At 47.9% G+C, this 20,340-nt stretch overlaps 8 protein-coding genes across 8 annotated transcripts; 3 read left to right on the forward strand and 5 right to left on the reverse strand.

Annotated features, from left to right (window-relative positions):
- Positions 1–1,065: 1,065 nt before the first annotated feature.
- On the forward strand, positions 1,066–2,456 carry N7503_010544 (cysteine dioxygenase; the record flags this gene model as incomplete). Its single annotated transcript, XM_057070090.1, has 4 exons — positions 1,066–1,366; positions 1,430–1,584; positions 1,635–1,958; positions 2,019–2,456. The coding sequence occupies 4 exons, from the start codon at positions 1,066–1,068 to the stop codon at positions 2,454–2,456; spliced, it is 1,218 nt and encodes a 405-aa protein (XP_056916701.1).
- A 514-nt stretch (positions 2,457–2,970) lies between these two features.
- Positions 2,971–3,735, forward strand: N7503_010545 (uncharacterized protein; the record flags this gene model as incomplete). Its single annotated transcript, XM_057070091.1, has 1 exon — positions 2,971–3,735. One exon carries the CDS (start codon positions 2,971–2,973, stop codon positions 3,733–3,735), a length of 765 nt encoding a protein of 254 aa, XP_056916702.1.
- A 302-nt stretch (positions 3,736–4,037) lies between these two features.
- Positions 4,038–6,868, reverse strand: N7503_010546 (uncharacterized protein; the record flags this gene model as incomplete). The annotated part of the gene is made up of 2 exons (XM_057070092.1): positions 4,038–6,641; positions 6,704–6,868. 2 exons carry the CDS (start codon positions 6,866–6,868, stop codon positions 4,038–4,040), a joined length of 2,769 nt encoding a protein of 922 aa, XP_056916703.1.
- A 377-nt stretch (positions 6,869–7,245) lies between these two features.
- N7503_010547 (uncharacterized protein) lies at positions 7,246–10,871 on the forward strand (the record flags this gene model as incomplete). The annotated part of the gene is made up of 3 exons (XM_057070093.1): positions 7,246–7,324; positions 7,375–10,127; positions 10,182–10,871. The coding sequence occupies 3 exons, from the start codon at positions 7,246–7,248 to the stop codon at positions 10,869–10,871; spliced, it is 3,522 nt and encodes a 1,173-aa protein (XP_056916704.1).
- Positions 10,872–11,017: 146 nt separating this feature from the next.
- On the reverse strand, positions 11,018–12,053 carry N7503_010548 (flavin reductase family protein; the record flags this gene model as incomplete). The annotated part of the gene is made up of 2 exons (XM_057070094.1): positions 11,018–11,963; positions 12,013–12,053. 2 exons carry the CDS (start codon positions 12,051–12,053, stop codon positions 11,018–11,020), a joined length of 987 nt encoding a protein of 328 aa, XP_056916705.1.
- A 320-nt stretch (positions 12,054–12,373) lies between these two features.
- On the reverse strand, positions 12,374–14,881 carry N7503_010549 (transcriptional regulator family TF; the record flags this gene model as incomplete). Its single annotated transcript, XM_057070095.1, has 9 exons — positions 12,374–12,810; positions 12,864–13,050; positions 13,100–13,275; positions 13,331–13,604; positions 13,652–14,193; positions 14,243–14,404; positions 14,452–14,612; positions 14,665–14,787; positions 14,835–14,881. 9 exons carry the CDS (start codon positions 14,879–14,881, stop codon positions 12,374–12,376), a joined length of 2,109 nt encoding a protein of 702 aa, XP_056916706.1.
- Positions 14,882–15,290: 409 nt separating this feature from the next.
- On the reverse strand, positions 15,291–16,745 carry N7503_010550 (putative proline oxidase Put1; the record flags this gene model as incomplete). The annotated part of the gene is made up of 2 exons (XM_057070096.1): positions 15,291–16,104; positions 16,162–16,745. The coding sequence occupies 2 exons, from the start codon at positions 16,743–16,745 to the stop codon at positions 15,291–15,293; spliced, it is 1,398 nt and encodes a 465-aa protein (XP_056916707.1).
- A 773-nt stretch (positions 16,746–17,518) lies between these two features.
- Positions 17,519–19,351, reverse strand: N7503_010551 (L-glutamate gamma-semialdehyde dehydrogenase; the record flags this gene model as incomplete). Its single annotated transcript, XM_057070097.1, has 3 exons — positions 17,519–19,003; positions 19,065–19,172; positions 19,232–19,351. The coding sequence occupies 3 exons, from the start codon at positions 19,349–19,351 to the stop codon at positions 17,519–17,521; spliced, it is 1,713 nt and encodes a 570-aa protein (XP_056916708.1).
- Positions 19,352–20,340: the final 989 nt, after the last annotated feature.

The raw sequence follows: 20,340 nt of genomic DNA on the forward strand, positions 1-20,340 counted from the left end.
GCCTTGCATGTTACTGTACTTCTGGCGCATGCCTTGCTGGATGACTGTTTAATCAGTCAGGCTCCCAGGCATGATGAAGACCATAAAGTCGGTGAATATCCACCGATCATTCTAGGAATTAATACACCCGCTAAAGGTTATAACGGGAGCCAGAGTCTTCTTCGGCTTTCCCGAATGGCAGGAAGTCCATTTTGATTGTTTTTAGCATTGAAAAGATGCTTTATCTCGATATTTGTGAGCGGCGTTGATCCTGAAAATCTGCAGAGCATACGTATCCAAACATAAGTCATTGCACTGGGCAATTGTGGTAAGCGAAAAGGCGCTATTTATATGGTTACACAGCTGGCGGCCAAAGCGCTAACGTCCTTATACGTTGATACAACCTCTCCTGGTCGCCCCACTGCCTTGGATCACATCTAGTAATATGCCGATCTCGAAGGCCACTTAACTCCGCAGGTACTTCACCTTCATATTGACGATTAGACTCCACTGGATTCATCAATGTATATTGTATGGATCGCAAATATGCATTGGATTGACTCGACTCGTGAGTGCAGCAAGAATCAGTTTCACCATGAGCTATTTTATATATTTCCATCTCAGGGTAGTGGATATGCGTGGTTCGCATTTTTTCCTTACTTGATTCGAAGTTGCATCGTGGGGTTTGTATCCATGCATGTCGGTTCTGCATATCGTAGTACAATAGACACCAATGACAGCTGGAGTCATATTGAGAAACCCGTTTCGGGGTAAGCTAAAGTGGCCCTTGCCTATAATTCGACTGAGTCTGGATTGTCCACAACTAGTATTACCCCATTTCCTTTGGTTGATGGGCCGCAGACCTTTTTGCATGGTGTAAGTAGTGTCAATCCATGCTGTAATGAGACACGTTGAAGAGTCGGTGTACCAGCCCATCACTCATCTCCTCTTTTTATCATCCCAATATATGGGCCCCCATAAGCATAAATACTCATCAATACCCAGAAAAATCAATCCATTGGCAAGGCAGTCTGATAGCAAAGGGCGACTACATCCGAGATCCCATCATCTACCCGATTTATCAGCATGGCAGACCCTGTTCATTTTGCTGACCCTTTCTGGGAAGATCCTTCTGGAAGATCCGCCCCAAAAAAGTCCTTTGAATATGGACATATCTCATTTGCAGCACATTCTTCCAGGCCGATCCATGCCAATACCGCGGATTTAGTGATTGTGGGCCAGGGAACCATCGCTGTGAAGTCAAAGACCACCGAGGCGATCGAAATCACGGTGTCAGGCAACTCTTCCGATCCGAAGTTGATCCTGAAGATTACTCAGAACAATGCCGTGTTCTACAAAAAGAGCGGCTATGAAGAAATACTCGCTAGTAAGACCAAGAAAAATGAAGGTAGTTTATACATACAGGAGGTAGCACCTGATGATGGGACAGTCTACTGGCTTTCTATTGACAGGAGCAACTGGGTATTGCGCTATGGAAAATACTATACCTGGAATGCCTTGACATTGCTAGAAGTTGAACTGTGCGCAAATTCGGGAAAATGGCTGGAAAAGTTGAAATATGTGCAAGTCGAGGATGGCAGCGAGGTATGTGCCTCCCGAATCTACGTTACTTTACAACTCTAATCAAAGAGAAGGCCCCCAACTTCACAATCAAAGCCCTCCCTGTCACCTTGGATCTTCCACCTATTGTCGTGGGGAATGAAGCCGTTTCGCTGCGACAGTTAGACCTGGCGGCAGTTACTATCTCGGCGAATCTCCCGGAGGCGTGTCGGAAATTGTATCACAATATCGCCGGGCCAAGAATTGCGCTTGAGGCAGAATTCAAAGAACTTGCCGACACAATCCACAAGAGCGTCATGACAGAAGGACGATTCGCCTACAAGTTATTGAGAGAAAAATGCAAAACTCTTAAGGATTTGCCGAATACATATCTCCGTATTACTATCGGATCTGCCCAGGTGATTTCATTGCGTATCTGTTCTTTTCATCCTGCTTGAAGCTAACGAAGATAATACTAGGGAAACTCACCGGGCATCCCGTACGTCATGGAGATTTGGCCCCCTGGTCATAAATCTCCCATCCACGACCACGGCAATGCGTGTGCGGTTATCCGTGTTCTGTCCGGCTCAATCCGGTGCACTTGGTATGACACTCTTGTTACAGGAAGGAAACCGTACTCGCTTGGTCAGCCGTTGGAGCTCAAAAAAGATATGGTCACCTGGCTTGGAGATAATCAGTATCAGATCCACGAACTCGAAAACACCACGGATAAAACTTGTGTCACTCTGCAGTGCTACGCTTTCTCAAAAGATGACAAAGTCCACAAGGAACATTTTGACTTTCTTGAAAACGGCCAAAAACTGGGATTTACCCCGGGCAGCGATTACACCTTTGCAAAATTTTGTGAGGAAATGGAGAAAGAGTGTCCCCAAAAATCACCAGGTTTGTTACCATAAATTCGCTCGGATTATCTGCACTCCACACCTCTAAGCAGTGTTCTCTCACTTTCAACGCTTCTTCCTACTGCTACCACTTTCGGTTATCACTATTTTCGGTTCTACTTTCGTTGCTCTACTATATGTTCTCTTTGAAGGAAGTCCTCTCGTGGAAAAATAAAAAAGTACTGTTGATAATACCTCGCTCGTCTTTGTAGTAAGCTTAACGACATGCATGGATTCGAACGTCCAAAGAGCTAGTCCTATTCAAGGAGCTTTGGAAAAACATATCGACTTTCTGCCACCGTAGTAGTCATATTAAGCTTTCGAATTCCAGAATTCAGTCTCTATCATCCGTATTCACATTTGGCTTCTTTAGGCACCGGGCCTCCTTAACACGCCTAGTAGCATACCTAAGGTTTTTTATCTGCGTATTCAATCTGAACAATTCAACCCATACACCAACCATCTTCTGAAAAGATACTCATACTCTCTTTTAGATTTTGAATTTACACAGTCACTACACAGCCTTAAAATGGATCTACAGATTCAAAAGCACCTTGACGAGGAGGGGTGGTACTTAAGCCAACTGGGCGACTTTGTCAAGCTTCCAGTCGAAATCCGATGGATGATCTGGGAGGATCTTTTTCAAAATATCCATAGCATTACCCGGACTACGAAGTCTCACAACGGAAGACTTCTCGGCATCCTGGGATGCAGCCGAATTTTATACCACGAGATCACTCACCTGCTATACAAAGGCATACAGCATGGAATCCAGATCTGTGATGATGAACCAATGTGGCTCGTTGCCCTGTCTTCCAAATATGTATACGCCACATGGGCCGTCGGCACCGTGGAAGCTATGTCCAGACACATTCGAAATTTCCCCCATGAAAGGGTCGAAGAGAAGAGCATCAGTATCAAAGTCGCAGGCCCGGACATCAGTGAAGGGGATTATATGGGATATCTTCGTGGTATTGGCCAACTTTTGTACCGGGCCGTAAACCTGTTTGATATTTTGACACGCGTCGGACCCCCTCGAGATGTGATGCAGCATGTGCATATTGATGTCACAGGAGAATGGTGGCATTTGAGATGCAAAAGTTGTACCGACTACCGCCAAGCTCGGATTGAGGACATTGTCAATCCATTTACTTCATTCCGGAGCTACGATATCATTGGACCTGAGCATATAAAGTCTTACCTCGAGCCACGGCTTCCACTTCCCAAATTTAGCTTTTCGGACTTTCCTTATCCTTGGAATACTTTGGGTGAAACGGATCCAGAACGTTCATGATTATCATCTGTCCTTAAATTCGGGACAAGTGGACTGCTTTTTTGACATTATCAATATCATTTGCTGAATTACAAAGCTGCAGAGTTGGACTTTTACTGCATGAGTTGGCTTTTATATGGTTGCGAAGTTTGATCGTGAGTTAGCTCCAGGGCGCCAGTCGGAAATATGATGAATTGCCAATGAATGAACAAAAAATTATTGACCTCAATTTTAAACTCCTTTTATACTTAATGCGTAATGGTTGATACAGTATGAAACATGAAAGGGCAAAGTCCACGGGTATGTCCACCGTCAATCACTCATTATACCAAAAGCCTCTCGAAAGAGTACTTGCCAACCTCCTTGCGACGCATGTAACTGATCTCACGGTTACTGCGAGCCTTGCTTTCACCCGTTGACTTCTTGACCTTAGTCCGAGACACATCGGTGGAGACAGGTTTCATCGACAGCGGCAGCATCTTTCCACTGGCATCACCATCATAACCATCCTCACTCTCACCGGGACGAGCAAAGATTAACAGGTCAGCGCCGTTGACCTTCTCATGACGGACAAGATGAGATGGGCCAGGAGTAGGCTCCTTCTCGACCTTCGCAACGGCAGTTCCACCAGTAGATTTCGGGGTGGTGACTTGGTCGGCAAATCGCAGGTACTCGCGGAGGATACCCTTCAAGTAGGTTGCTTCCTCCACACCACCCAAGGTAGCTGAAATCTCAGATCGCATATCGGAAATGAGTTCCATCTCGCGGGTGGCTGCGGCAATAGTCGAGTCGGTCTCATCATCAAGGTCGTTCACAGAGGTGAGAGCGGAAATCCAGCCGGAGGGACCGACGGCATCAACGGAGGAAGTGAGCATGTCACTGATGGTTTGGAGGGAAAGGGAAGGGGTGATCTGATCAATGGTGATGGGGGTAGGAGGGTTCTCGGAGAACCGAGACATGTAGCCGCCGGTGGCGAGAGAAAGGCGAAGGTGATGAATCATGGAGATAAGTTCTTGGCGCGACAGGTTGGAGCGGAGAGCCTTTGTGACAGATGAAAGAGGGTGGGCATGGATCTTTTGAATGCTGGTGTTCAGCCCCTTGAAGACTGCTTTGACGGTGGCCGTCTCGTCTCCCAAGTGGCGTGTAAGCTCCTGGGTAGGTGTAGCAATATCGCCATTGGTGATGGCTCGGGTAGTCTCCTCCAGTGCACCAGAACGCTGACGCGCCTCGATCAAGAAGTACTTCAATGCGTAAGCCAATTCATCAGCGGAGAGGGCAGAAGGGCCACTAAGGACGTGGTTGACATTCTTCAGGGATGAATCGGAGTCGATAAATGCCTGGATAAAAGATCCAGTGGCTAGCGGCTGGAGGATGCGCGGCTTCAAGGTGCGCCGAAGTGCGATTTCGACATTATCGGAAGAAAGTTGACCCAGGGAAATCAACCAGGCGCAAGTGATGCGAGGCCAAAGCACAATGCGCAACTGAGATGATGGAGACGACACAACGTCACCTCCAGTCAGAGAGTTCTCAACTGTAAAGATCTTGGACAGTAGGAAGAGGGTTGATTCGGGGTTGACGTATTGTCCTCGTGGAGGTAGGGTGGAGCCAAAGTAGGACTGCACAGCTTTATCGAAGAGACTGGTGTTTTTGGATGTGGTCGCTTCATTCACGGATTTTGTCAACTGATTCCATTTCTCCACCTGTTCGGGGGAAGTAAGGTGGAGCGAAGTCATATTCTCAGATCGGTGCTTCTTGGATGCCAGATCCCACTGTGCAGAAGATGCGCCAATGCCGCGTCCAATAGCATCAATGAGAAGGCCATCGCGGGATCGCTTGAGGGAAGGCCCGGAGTTGCTGTGAAGGGAAGTTAAGTCAAAACCGATAAGAGTGTTTCCCTTGACGGCTACTGCAATTCCCAGCTTCGCAAAATAACTGATGAAGGCGATGGGTGCACTTGAACCTGTTCCAGACAAGACTTCACCAGCAGCAATGCTCCGCTGAACGGATTGGTATTGAGTATCGTAAAGTGCGACCAAGGAATCACTGGCGCCAATGACACATTGGGGAGAGACACGCATCACGGAAGAGAAATTCTCGTCATCAAGAATAAACTGTGATGTCACCGATGGAGCATATTGGGATAGGTCTGTGTTGATGAATCCCTTGTCAAAAGAAAGGTGTAGGCCCGCTGATCCCGCATGGAAGTTCCACTGTAGGCTATGGCTGTTGACTTTGTCGATTCCGCTTGGGCCGGGTACCTGAATTGTTTGGAGGTGGCGGAGGCGTTGGCTTTCTTCCTGAGATCCTGACTTGGCCGGCACCGAGAACATCTGAACATTCACATCCTGCAGCGCAAATCGTTCGGCATTCTTGGGGTGCGAAACAACGAGCAAGATGGACGGCTCGTTTGTTCCATCTACCGCTTCGTCGCCCAGAGCGAGTGCAGCCAAGTCCTGGCGTCTCTTGAACAAAGACTTGCGCGCATCTTCCAGATCGATCAAGAAACAAGTGTTGACGACGTGGGTGGAAGAGACCTTGGCGATTTCACTGTGTTGGATACTCCAACGCTGGGTTTTCAGATCGGCTGACAATCTGCGTACACGGCCATCTTCATGGACTGCAAGGACATCGAAAGGATCGAGTTCACTCTCATCATCTGCACTAAGAGGAATAATTCCCACAAAAGTTGTCGGGCTGCGTGAATCCGTGATGGTGGCTGTTGACGAAGAAATTGCCGGTGCGCTTGATCCGTTGCTGATTTCTTCCACGAAGCACTTAATCTGATGCTCTGGCTTTATCGCAGCAGCATATGTCTGCCTTTTCACCACCGACTTTTTCGAGATCTTCCGACGAACGGAGCATGGGCGACAAGAGAACGTCGACTGCGGCGGAACAGCGTACGAGGTCACGAGCTTGGGGGTTTGCACCTGGAGAAGAAAACAAATTAGTCCATGCATACTAAGACCGTACCAACAGTAGAGAGCCATACATTATAAATATTGATGGCTTCACCGTCGACCGCAACAGCAACCTCATAACGCTTGCGCTTTTTAGCATCAGCGAGGCTGTAGACGTCGCCAATGCGAGTCTTGCCGGAGGAGGCGTGGAGGGGGCGGGGCAATTGTGCCAACACAGACGGAGACTGCAGGTCCATGGCAAAAAGGAGCCTCGAAATTGTACAAATGACTTAATTTCCTGTCCCTTCAGGTCCTGTTCAGTGAGAGCATCGGTCTGTCCCAACGAGGAAATCTGAAAAATTTTCGGGTTAACTACGGACCGGACCCACATACTAGCCTAGATTGGGCCTAGTGCGAAAGTCATATAATCAAGCTGACATAATCACCTGCGACGCGCCTTTCGCGTCGGGCGTGTTAAAGTGTCTTGATAACCTCCGATAACAAGCACCGAGGTTTGATGTCCCTATTGCTGGCCTTGGAGGGCTGGGTCTCGTTTCCTTTCGCTTCATCTATATTAACTCATTCTCCCTCTTGACCTTCCCCTTCTCCTCCAATGAGCAATTGAGCGTCTCACATGGATACAGCAGTATCCAATCCACCGTTAGCCATGGGACAGGGCGAGCGGCAGGGAATCCACCCGTTTTTCCAGCAGGGTATGTTCTGTTCAGCAGCTTCATCTGATGGTCAGCTTATACGATGGTAGAGTTTACAGCTTCAGAGAAACGTGGCGTGCCTAATGCCTCTAGCATCCCAACTGAAACGATTCCCAGTCCCCTCGCCTTCGCCTCAGTTCCAAGTCAGCAACCTGAAGCGCAAAGCCAGAAAAAGCCAACCTCATCTGTTAACCCGCCAGAAACTTTGAAGGAACAATCGGTTAGGATTCCCTCTAGTCCCGAGGAAGACCCCAACGCCAGTCGGAGAAAGCGACGAAGGACCGACAAGACCAAAAATGCAGAACACGATGGCTCTCTCCAGGCTGGTTTATCGGGATGGCTAGGGAAGGAGATGCCTGCGCCGTCACTGATGCCAGTTCCTACCCCAGACCATGGTGCGATTGGCCCGCCGGTCCCGCTCGTCTCACATGATGCCAAGTTGGCCAATAATCAAGTCCTCAGTCAAGGGACACCTTCAAACGATCCGGTAGCAACTACCCATACTGCTGATCCAAATCGAAAAACCCTCAAGCTGAACTCCAATGGAAGGCTGTTGAGCTCGCCTCCTAAAAGCCCCCCGGGAACTGTTGACCAAAACCGGAAAGCTCCCAAGCGTGGTAAACAAAGGAAAGCTCAAAGCAAAGTGGTTGCCATCAAATACCGCTTGAACCAAGAAAGGAATATTGGGCAGTTGATCAATGATATCCTTTGCGGGAAACATACATTTAGGCCCTTGGCATCTCTGCCCAAGCCTGTTGTCCGCCCGCAAACCAATAGCAACAAGCCAACCCATCCGTTTTTTTCGAAAAAACCATCTCAGAAGGCCGACGCCGAAATTATACAACCCACTCCGACTGCGGATCCCCGGGCAACCCATTTATCCAGCTTCCTATCATCACGCGAGCCCAGGGGCTATTCAGCCTCATCCTCACCATTTAGTCGTCCAAAGACCAAGTTCCCTGAACTTGTCCACCCATTATGGCCTCCACGGGACCTTATCCACGTTAAATATGCCGAATCTCCGTCAAAACCCTCTGCCGTTGCGTCTATCACCTCTCAAGATGATCATAAGAAAGCCAAACTACCAACAATTGGAATCCATGATCAGGAAAATGCTCTCCTTGTGAGTACTGCATTGGCACGAACAGCTGCTCAGAAGAGCCAGGGCGATAGCCACAATCGCCGTCCGACTTTGAGGCTACCAGGTCGACATAATGCAAGTGGAAGAGTTCTGCAAAAAGCAATTGACAGCCAAATGTCCTGGTCTTTGCCCAATAAACGTCCCACCGCAGTTTCCCCCTCTATTTCCAACCTTCGGACAAACCTGCTGAGTTCATTCTCCGCCTTTGACTCAGGGAAATACGAATCTCATCTTTGGTCACAAAAGTATGCACCAAAATCAGCTGAAGAAGTGCTGCAAGCTGGGCGCGAGCCACAAGTGCTACGGGACTGGCTTCAGAATCTCAAGATCACGGCAGTTGATACCGGAAAGTCTCCGCACGGAAGCAAGAACAGGAAGACAAAACGCGAAAAGAAACAAAAAAAGCGCCAAAAGGCAGAAAAGCTTGATGGATTTATTGTCTCCAGTGAAGAGGAGGCGTCGGAAATGGATAATCTCTCTGGCTCGGATGATGAGCTTGCTGGTGACGTGACGGTCTCCGCTCCTCGTACAGTTGTGCGATCTGGAGACGTGGGTCTTTGCTCTCAACATGGCCCTGATAAGGCACAACTCGCCAACGCCATCCTTTTGAGTGGCCCGTCCGGCTCTGGCAAAACCGCCTCAGTGTATGCGGTTGCCAAAGAGCTGGACTTCGAAGTATTTGAGATTAATCCTGGAAACCGTCGAAGTGCCAGAGACATGCTTGAAAAAGTTGGTGACATGACACAAAATCATCTCGTTCACCTCCTGAATGAATCCGACGAATCCTCTGCGAAGGCACGAATGTCTGCCCCAGATGAGCCCAAGCAAAACAAGTTGATGGGCTTCTTCAAAGGTCAACCTTCGAAAGCTGCACAAAAGGTTGACAAGGGGGCAACTCCTAGTGAGCCCGAAAATGACCCCAAGCGTCCTCGGGAGCAGAAACAGTCCTTGATCCTCCTGGAGGAAGCGGATATTCTTTTTGATGAAGACAAGCAATTTTGGACCGGAGTTTTCACCCTCATCAGCCAGTCTCGACGCCCAATTGTCATCACCTGTAACACTGAAAGCCTTGTCCCCACCCAGGAAATGTCATTGCACGCCATTTTACGCTATCAGCGACCGCCTCCCGATCTTGTTCTTGATTACTTGCTCCTTGTTGCTGCCAACGAGGGACATGTGCTGAAGAGAAATGCTGTAAGCAAGCTCTATAATGGATCTGGCCATGATATACGACGGTCTCTCATGGACCTCAATTTCTGGTGTCAGGTAGGCGTCGGCAGTGATAAGGCAGGACTTGACTGGATACTGCCATCCTGGCCACCGCAGAACAACGTCGATCAAGATGGTGAACGTCTTCGTGTGCTTAGCCTCAATACTTACGAACCTTACATGGGTTGGTTCAATCGAGACCTCTTCCTCACTGAATCTCCCCTAGAAAAAGAGGCCGAGGCCCTGCGGAATACATCTCATTGGTGGCGGCTCGGCCTTCAAGATATAGAAGATGCAAGCGGATGTAGCCATGCAGAGCTCTTGTCTTCTGATCGATTCGCCTCAAAGTCTAAGCTGGAGAAACTCGAGTTGCTCAGCCAAGAATCGGACTACTTGGAGATGAGAAGCTCCCTTGATATTCTTTGCTCGGGATGTCCCTTCAACATGTTCAAAGTAAGTTCTATTAAGATACCATGTGTATATCAGCGTCAGCTAACCGGGTTGCAGGATATTCTTGACGCGAGCGCCCCTCCGATGCTTGAGTCTCACCGATCGAATTATGTCGACGCTCATCCTCTCCTTCAAGCCGATCTGCTGCCCGAATATAACGCACTAAGCGAGGAAATCAGCATAGCATCGGCTGTGTTGATCTCCCGCGCTTTCCGTCCCACTGATGACGATACCGAGTCGGTCTGCACAACTCGAATTTCTAACGGCTGGGCACAATTGGCTGCGAAGCGCCAGGTATTCCCAACTACCAAGCCTGGATTCCAGAAGGTTTTTGATCCCATCATGAAGGCCCGACACAGCACATCAACAGGTCGTCTTGCGCCTTCGTTCGAGAATGGCCTTGCCACAATCACCGAAGATCTTGCGCCATATGTACGTGCAATCATGGTATTCGACGGCCGTCTAAAAATATATCGTGATAATTTACACGCCGCCTGGGCACAGGAACAGGGACGCGGAGAAGCTCGCGCGAGGACCACTCGTGCTAGTCGAGCCGCACTCGAAGGAAGTGACAAGGCTTTCACACGAAAGGAGAGATGGTTTCCCGACGAAACCAATTATTACCTAGTACAATGTACTGGCAAACCCGAGTGGCAGCACGCATTGTTTCAGGAGGGTCATTTCCATGTCCAACCTACAGTGGAGGTTGCTATTGATGGGGCTCAGGAGTGCCCGGTCGAGGTATAGCTTTTCAATCCATAGCGACGTGATCTAACGATCCAGAATACGACAAATTTATACGAAATTAACACAAACATAAATGAATTTTTGAATTTTCAAATTATCAATAGAGTGGGACGGTTAAAAATTAGTATATCACGATTTAAAAAGCTCTATTGAAGATCTGGCTTGCTCTTATCTAACCGTGTCAACAATTCGCTCTTCGGAACCTCAACATCCCATTTGCTGCGCGGCCTCTCAAAAGTAGACACAACACGACCATAGGAAACACCACCAAGCTGAGCAACAGGTCGCAATTTATCCAAATCAATATGGCTATAATCCTCATCAGTCGTGCCCTCCTTAACCCAAAATCTCGTGGCCTTGATCAAAACCGTAGCAGCGATACTCATTCCAGGTCGCTGATGATCAGCAAACTCCTTGATATCAACAACCTTACCCTCCACAGAAAACACCGACTCAGCAACCCGTGAAGGCTTCACAGTCGTGGAAGGGGCCTCATGCAAACCCGACACATCCCATTCCGAAACACCATAAGGCGCATCGATAGAGCTAGCGTTTACAGCTTCGATCATATTCTCCGACACGGTATTTATAACACACTCGCCTGTTTCTTTCAGATTTCGATATGTATCCTTGACACGTCCAGGTCGAGATGAGAAACCAACAATAAACATCGGTGGATCATGGTCAATGACCTGAAAATAGCTGAATGGCGAGAGATTCTTTTGACCTTTTTCGTTCACGGTGCTGATAAAGCCGACTGGCCGAGGCGCGATCCCTGATACGAGGAGACGGTAATTGTTGATCATTGGGCGAGTTGGGGAATATGGATCAATCTCATGGTGCTTTTGAACGAGGCTTGCACCGTTATCTGGGACCCCATCGCCGTATTTCCAGTTAGGATAAGGTGACTTTGTGACTTCGATAGGTTTTTCGTGGTCAAAGTTTGGACGTTTGGATTCAATTTCTTCAAAGTTTCCAACGTCCTGGATGATCTTGTATTCTTTTTGTGCAGCAGCAGTAGCAGACGAGCTCTTTCGAATGCATGATAATTGTTGAGTTGGAGCTGGAGCGTTATATGTTGGTTTAGATGATCTAATTCGGGATTAGCATGGGCTGAAATATTTATGATTTGAACACTTACTGTCTGAGTACAAGACGTGCGGCTCCTCGCGAGCAATACATTCTGGTACTATTCAATGTGATAATGCTGACAACGGTTCAAATGTAGACAATTCTATAAACTTCAATCGTGGCTTTACCCGTGGACATAGAGCACCGGGCCGTGTGCCCCGCAATACCGGCACTGGCCCGGTCACGGTTGATTTCTAAGCGTCGATTGTCGGTCATTTGCTCCGACAGTCAGGATTCTAATTAGACGCGTAAAGCACTGAGTACATATGACCAATAATTTTGATGTACAGTCTGTTTGATTCCAGCCTTGTATCCACGTGACACATTTCCTCGTTAATCATAAAATCAAATAGAAGGAAGCCCATATGAGCTCAATTCACACACGCGCCAACTGATTGCATAATACGTTCCATATCCAATTGATCAGCAAGATCAAGGAGCTCTGCTGGTGGGAGGCTGACAGAAGGGTTAAGGCCCAGCAGGTCCCACTCAAACTCTTCACCAACATCCACCTGATCAATAGCATATGCCTCTTCTTGCTCCTCCGATGGAGCGTTAAAGTGCACCGGTGGCAATGGGCTATTCTGAGGCTTTGGAGTCAAGGGCGCAAGAATTTGCTCCAGCTGGCTTAGTTCTCGTCTTCGTAGCGGTGCGGCAAGGTTACCTTTTGCAATGAGCTTATCTAGGACGCACTCGAGGTTGTCACACCATGTGCTATTTGGGATGAGCGAAGGCGCGATGGCACGGATGAGGTAGAGAACGAATGCTGATGAAGAAGCGTCCTCGATTTGGAATGGTAAAAATGCGTCTGCAGTCACGTCAGCATTAAATCCCCATGATTACGATATCTTGATGACATACCCATCAAGTCATCGTCGGCTAGGGTTTGGAGAGTTTGGAGAATAGTTTGGGCGGAATTTGCACAACACTGAAGAAGGGAAGAAACCGGTGGAGCAAGGTTGATTGTCTGTGATGTTTGCATGTCGGTGCGGTCGATATGCATATGCAAAGCACACATAACCAATGGCCTTGTCGTAAGGACAATGCACTTCTTCGAGTTAGAACCAGACCTGACGCGTTGAATATGTTGGACTTACATGGTGGTGAGCCAACATTAGTCGGATTGCCATCTTTGACGCTCGACTGATGAGACCGTGGAAATGCGTATTCAGAAAGGCAGTAATGTCGTGCGAGAGCTCTGCCATGCTGTGCAGAATCGATTGTGTATTTCGAATGAGGGATCCATTAAGCTCATCACCGGGGTTGTAAATGGCTTTGAGTAGTGTCAATTACCAAAGTGGCAGATCGCGAGAGGTTTATGTACTTACTCGTCAATATTTGAGCGATCAACCTGGAAAGTCGAACGTGTAATGTAAGATTAATGTCTTCCACCGAGCTTTCAACCTCTGCAGGGAGCATGACTGTGATATCCTCGTCTCGTATGGAGCTTGGTGCGCCTATTAATGCGGCAAATTCTCGGTCAAGCATATATACTACCCAAAATATTGTCCGGCATCGTCTAGAAAGCTCAGGTCCACCGAACTCTTCAGGAACATGCCTATGAATGCCCTCGATTATACACCCACGCAATGCGTGTCCAATCTGTAGTAGTCAGTAATTGACCCGTGGATTAACAGAGTCTCACTCACATGCTGAAATGCTGCCCGCCTCATATCAATGGACTGGAGATACACTGCACCTAGACTCATGGCCTGGATGCACGTCAATGTATCTTTATGCATACCAGATAAATCTGGTAGAAGAGCCATAGCTCTCGCAGCATATTGGTGTCCTGGGGGCGGACCAGAGGGGCTCTTGGGAGTGAGGAATGCCTTTCCGAATGCAAGAACTAGAAGATATTGCGCATACCAGTACCTTGACTCCACAGCCTTTGCAACCGGATCTTTGTAAAATTCATGTAGGTCTTGAAGATACAAATCTTCATCAATGATAAATGACAGGAACCCGAAATAGAATTTGACAGTATTGAAGAGGAAAAGCGCATAATCTAGAGGCGGCAGATTTGAAACATCAGGAAGTTCCTCGAGTGACGTTGGGCGCCATTGCAGCTTAAATGCCATACCATCCAGGTGCCATGGATCTGGAGGAGGATTTGATTCGGGGACACGCCTCCCAATAAGAGCTAGGACACGGCGACAGAATGACCATGATGATGTCGGGCCCATATACCCTGAGGAACGATGAGTAAAGCCACATTTAAGTTTCAATTAATCACTTACAGAATCGGCCATCTGGTGTTCTTGCGAATTGCGGATTCTTATCCACCAGAGGATTTCTGGAAAAGCGCCGTTGTCCATCTTGTTCTGTGTCGGGATCACTCTCATCATTTCTTTGTGGAGGCAAAACCTCTGTTGCTCGAACACTCGAGTCAATTCCTTCATCTTTCTCCAATCAGCAAGCCTCTATGAGAATTATAGTCACAACATACCATAGCTGATGTCGCCCCATCGCTGATCTTCTAACAGCAGGTTCTGATTAGAAGCTGACAGGCCAACGTCATTCCTGGCCCCACCAGAACTCCCGACTGATTGAGAATGACGTATACTCGTATTGTTGTTTGATATTTGCTCTTCTAATTGCCTCAAGTATCTAAATGAATGGGTTAGTATCAGAACCACGGTTGCATGAATGGGAATCATACCTCTCCGATACCGAAATTCGCACATCCTCCTCAGGAAAATGACAGCGTAATTTCTTGCGCGAACATCTGGTACAGGGTTCTGATCCCGAGCACTTCACTTTCATTCCCCGACATCGTACACATCTAGAAGTAGTTAGCAAGGACCCGCTTGCTGCATGTAACACACTCACGCTTTCTGACACTTCTTTGTCTTGACTCTACTAGGTGAGGGAGGCATACCGGATTCCAGGACCGATCGTAGATTGTATCAAAAAGATGACTATGGCTTCCGGGGAATGCCTCCGATATCAAGTATATGTCGTCTTGCGGGGTAGTGAAAGGCCAGTGTCGGGATTGCCACCCGACGTTCGCTTATCATGAACCACCTCCACACAAAGATAAGAGTTGTGGGGCAATTGGGGAGATATGTGAGTTCATTGGACAACTTTAAACCAGTTTCCTCATGTGGCATTACTACTATCTCGATCGTGCGTTCCCTATCTTTGTGATTTACTTGTATTGGTTTCAAATGATTGTGCAAGCTTGCAAAGCTTAGTAAATCAAACCCCGCAAGGAGGGAAGATGAACAGAAGGATTCATAATTTGAGCGTAACAGATCATTTATTCATTTGCATCATGTGAAGACTCTAACCAAACATTCTTCGCCATAATTCCCGTCGTAGTGCATCTACCATATGCTGCGTACGCTCAACTGCGCCCTTATTCTCAATCGCCCGACGATGCAGGTACTGCATACATTCCGCCACTGAGCCCCAGGCCATACACTTGAAAGCCTTGGGTACAGATATATTCGCAACGGAAGACTCCTTCAAAGCGCGCTCGTAGTTCTGCACTAACTCGCAACTCAATTCGTCTGCCATTCCTTGAATCTGACCACATTCCAGCAATATCGTCGGTTTTTGTGCAAGAAGTAGGTCTTGATGAGTAGCAATTGCCTTTGCAGCACTGGCAGCATTGTGCGTTGCGAGAAAGAGTGCGGCCTTGGGGAACTTCAAGTCATTAACTTCTTCCGGCATCCTTTGGCACAGCATCATGTCCGCAATCAAATCGTAGGAATCATCCGTCTCTTCTTTAGTATTGTGAATGAGGGAGCGGGTCTCATGCTCGATATAGGCTCCTCGGACCAATTTAATTCCCAAGGTCCACCCTTCTTGTGCAGCGAGGGTAATGTGGTGGTCTAGGTTGGCCTTAGATGCCTTGAGGTATCCCTGAATGGTGTTGTAGACCAAGGGAGAATCCGAGTTATTGTGTCTGCGCATAATATCAATGGCCCAGATATCCAATCCATTCTGCAGAACTTGCTGCTCAGCATCCAGCCAAAGACGTGAACCTTGTTCTTTCGTCGCGATGCATATTTCATCCATGGCTTTGACCATCACGTCCGGCATAGGCTTTTTGGCTGCCATGGCGTCGAGGGAGATCGGACCAGCACCTGTGAGTCTGGATCATGGCGTTAGAGGCTTGCATTAAAACATTATATAATTATAATATACTTACTTAACAGCGAGGAAGTCTCCGGCTCCAACCATCCGGAGAGTCTCAAGTGTGCCATTCTTCCATTCTTCCACAGTCTCATAGCACCTATCGCTGTAGTCCGTGGTGCCAGAGTCACTGGAAGCCAACTTCTCATTCGGAGCGAGAACAATCTCCCTTGAATAACCCAAAATCACGCCCTGGTATCCAATATCTTTGATTTGTGCTACGGTCTTTGAGACCTCTTTGCGGTTCGTTCCAGCACAAAAATGATTGTAGACAGTCCACCGGAGAAGTTTGTTAAGAACTGGGTTTCGATCGGCGTTTAAAAGGGCGGAGTTGGAGTTGCTGAGAACGTTCAATAGAGCCAATGCAGGTTTCAGGAATATTTTAGATGTCATAAGAGAGGTCAAAACTAGAGAGCGCAACAATAGCTTCGTCGGCAGTCTTGCCATAGAGGGTAGCTCGATGGGAGGCTGGACTGATGGTGAAATAGCAGCATCATGGAAACGTTGCTTCGTCGAACGGTGCCGCCGGCAAATTACGCCTTGTACGGAGGTGACGCGGGGTATCAATGTACGTGGAAAGGAGGTAGGTCGAGAGATCATCTTGGCTGGAGAGTATGGGATGTCTAGTTATGAACTTCAGGAACGGCCTGAAAGCAAGTACGCCTCGACTGGTTTTATGGAAGTTTGCTGGCAATCCTTGTCTATATACCCAAATTTCGAAATGATACTGCTACTTCTCTTGAAAGCCTATCTATTCGCTAGAGTCTACCGATGACTTGTTCAGTGGTCACCCGACTATAGTCGGGGATGTCCTCCGATGGTGGGAGGGGTTGTCGGGTCACACCTTCATGCGGGACAAACCTATCAACGAGGGGTTTCTGTTATCAGTAATAATAGAGTTGGAGTAACCGGTTTGCTCGTCCATTTTGATCAAGGCGGTTCGTACCAGGGGAACCGCTAGGACTGCTGTATCCTTGGCAGATCCCTGCTCTTCCGTGATATGTGCAATACCCATCTTGGAGATCCCAAGGCCGCACATGAAGACTTTTGTGGCTAGTTATTTCCTGGCTAACATGAGTGTCTGGTATCAGTCGCTGGCTTGTAACTGCAGATTGCACACTGCAAAGTCTATTGAATTGAATATCCGTTGCCTACACATCTCTCTCGCATGCCCCTGCCATGGTGATGTCCATCACTCTCATACATACCACGTCGATGTGGGCCCTTTTTTCTCTCTCTCCTTGAGTCTTACAATATGTAAATTCATGAAGCATATAACATATCGAACAAGTCTATCATTGGTTGGAAGTTTTCTATCCAAATCCATCTGGCTAAACAATATCATATATACATATTCAAATTTCGATGCTGTATCAGACTTCATTGGAAGGATATTCCACCTTCTCGAGAGGGACAAATTCCTCCTTTATTGTCTGCGCGCTCACAAATCTCTGCAAGTGCGCCATCGTTCCAGTTTTATCGTTGGTTCCCGAGTCACGGCTACCACCAAATGGCTGTTGCGCCACCGTAGCTCCAGTGCACTTGGTGTTGATATACAACATACCAGCAGCGTGCTTCAAGGCCTTCTGCCCCTGGCGGCTCGCATAAGGATCCTTGGCGAAAATGCTTCCAGTAAGGGCATAACGAGATGTGGTATCCACCAGCTTGAGAGTTTTCTCCCACTCGGCATCGGGATACACGTAGGCGCACAAGATTGGTCCAAACAGTTCTTTTGACATAATCTCGTGGTGCGGGTTGGATGTCCGGTACACAGTGGGGTGTACATAGTAACCCTCATCCTTAGAAGCCTTGCCGCCAACAATGAGCTCAAGCTCTGAGTCTGTCTTTGCGTCCTCGATGACCTTCTGGAGCTTATCAAAGGACCTCTCGTGGATGACTGGGTTGATGAAGTTACTGTAATCTTCCACGTTGCCAATCTTCAAAGCCTCGGTCTGCTCAGCCAAGACCTTCTTGAACTCGGGCCAAACAGATTCCGCTACGTATACACGGGAGTTGGCAGAGCATTTTTGACCTTGGTACTCGAAGGCAGCCCGGATGGTGTTTAGTGCAGCGCTTCTCACATCTGCCGTGGGGTGAACAATGCCCCAATTTTTGCCGCCAGTCTCACCAACAACACGAGGATAGGAGTTGTAGATCCCCTCGCCGATGCCATCACCAATCTTCTTCTGAATACCCTTGAAGGTAGCGGTTGATCCGATGAAAGTCAAGGCACTGAACTCGGGTCTTTTCAAAATGACATTAGTGACCTCCTCAGCGTCACCGGGAAGGAACTGAATCACATCCTTTGGCAGTCCAGCTTCGAGCAGAATCTTATGGAGCAGCCAGCTAGCGTGCAGAGCTGAATCAGAGGGCTTCCAGATAACGACATTCCCAAGCAGCGCTGCTGGTCCGGTGAGGGTAGCTCCGAGCGCAGTGAAGTTGAAAGGCGCTATAGCATATGTAAAGCCTTCCAATGGTCGATACTCCATCTTGTTCCAGACTCCTTCTGTTTGGATTTTTGGCTGTTGAGAGAACAGCGCCCATGCCTCGTGGATGTAGTGGCGGAAGAAATCTGCTGTCTCGGCTGCCGCATCGATCTCCGCTTGCCAGATGTTCTTGCCTTGTCCAAGCATTGTTGCGGCCACTATCTCGGCGCGATATTTCCTAGTAACGAGTTCGGAGGCTCGTAGGAAGATTGCGGCGCGGTCTTCGAAGGGCATGGCTTCCCATGCGGGCTTGGCTTTGAGGGCGGCGTCGATGGCAGCGTCAACTTGTTCTCCGCTCGCCGAGGCATAATGGGCGATGATTTCGCTGTGTTTGGAGGGGTTGGATTGGGATCGTGATTGTTTTGTTTGGATCTTTTTTCCTTATTTGTCAGTCTCATCCGGAGATTATCTCTTGAAAATGGATCAATCGTACCTCTGCCCCATTGATCTGGATTGGGATTGTAACAGGGAATTCACTCTTCAGTTTAAGAATGGCTTTGGTGAGCTCAGCTCTCTCGGGGGAGTTCTTTGCATAATCAAGCTATCCACTGACATTTAGCAAAAGTCTTCTTGACCGTGTCTGTTGGAGCTTGAGCTTACCGGCTTCTCATTCACAAACTTGGGTGGATGCAGCATGGTCAAGTGGCGACGAGGAACTCCATTGCAGCGAAGTGAAAGCCGGTTTAGACCAGCGACACGAGAAATCGTAAAAGGCCGCATTTTGTCGTCTAGAAGTAATTTAAAATGTTCCGAACATTATCAAGCAATCCAGCTAACTTCCTCTCCCCAAGCTTTAAATATAATTGCGAGCTTGAGCTGGACCGAGCATCGGGGACATACTCCGACATTGCATACCTCAATGCACGAAGCCCCTCCGTTATCAACACTTGCCCTGTTTAAGTGGGGAAGATCAAGAATGGATAGAGTTGCAGATCAGATATAGATGTCGGGATGCTCCCCCGACGTCTGATAAGCGTTCCCCACATTTCATCTGTGCATATCCAGTTTCCTGTCATTTTTCAAGGATCAAGCAAAGGTAGCACTAGAGTATCCGTGACTAAAAAGGACTAGCTTTAATCTGCTGGGGTCATCACTTCCCAGAGAAGGCGTTCCCGATAGTAATGCAATTAGTGATGGGCGAGCTTGGACTAGGTGATTCGGGACTGCTCACACTCCCACTTTGGCCTTACAAAGATCTCTTAACGATTTTTGCAAATTTAGATTAACACATATATATGGACGGGGGATGCGTTTAGGAAAGTTCCTATGATATATGATCATGCATCCAGGTATTTTCCCGGAGCAACCTTGCCCTCAGCCACGTGACCTCGAATGGCTTCCAAGGTTAGTATCATTGTAAAAGTGTTAGAACTCGAGTATGTGCTAGATAACTCTTGTCAACCTACATCTGTGTGTGCTAATCATCTGTCTATGGCTTCCAAGGTTAGAATGATGGGCTTGCGTATCATTTTTAGGGAATGATGTCAGTGACATATATATTCCGCTCACTTGGAATTCCAAGACTCAACCTTGATATCTGAAAGGTAAAATTCATGCAGCAGATTGATTCTCAGGACGATCATTGGTCTTTTGTCACAAGAGTCGTAATAGTGAGTCTCCCATGTTTGTTTATCAAAAACCTGAACCTTGGGTATTTGAAGCCAACTTGCCAGGTGGACTTGGCTAAGAAATCCAGTCTGCAGATATAA

Source organism: Penicillium pulvis (genome assembly GCF_028828015.1).
Source record: "Penicillium pulvis strain IBT 33274 chromosome Unknown scaffold_8_segment0_segment0, whole genome shotgun sequence".
In the NCBI taxonomy this organism is placed as follows: Eukaryota; Fungi; Ascomycota; class Eurotiomycetes; order Eurotiales; family Aspergillaceae; genus Penicillium; species Penicillium pulvis.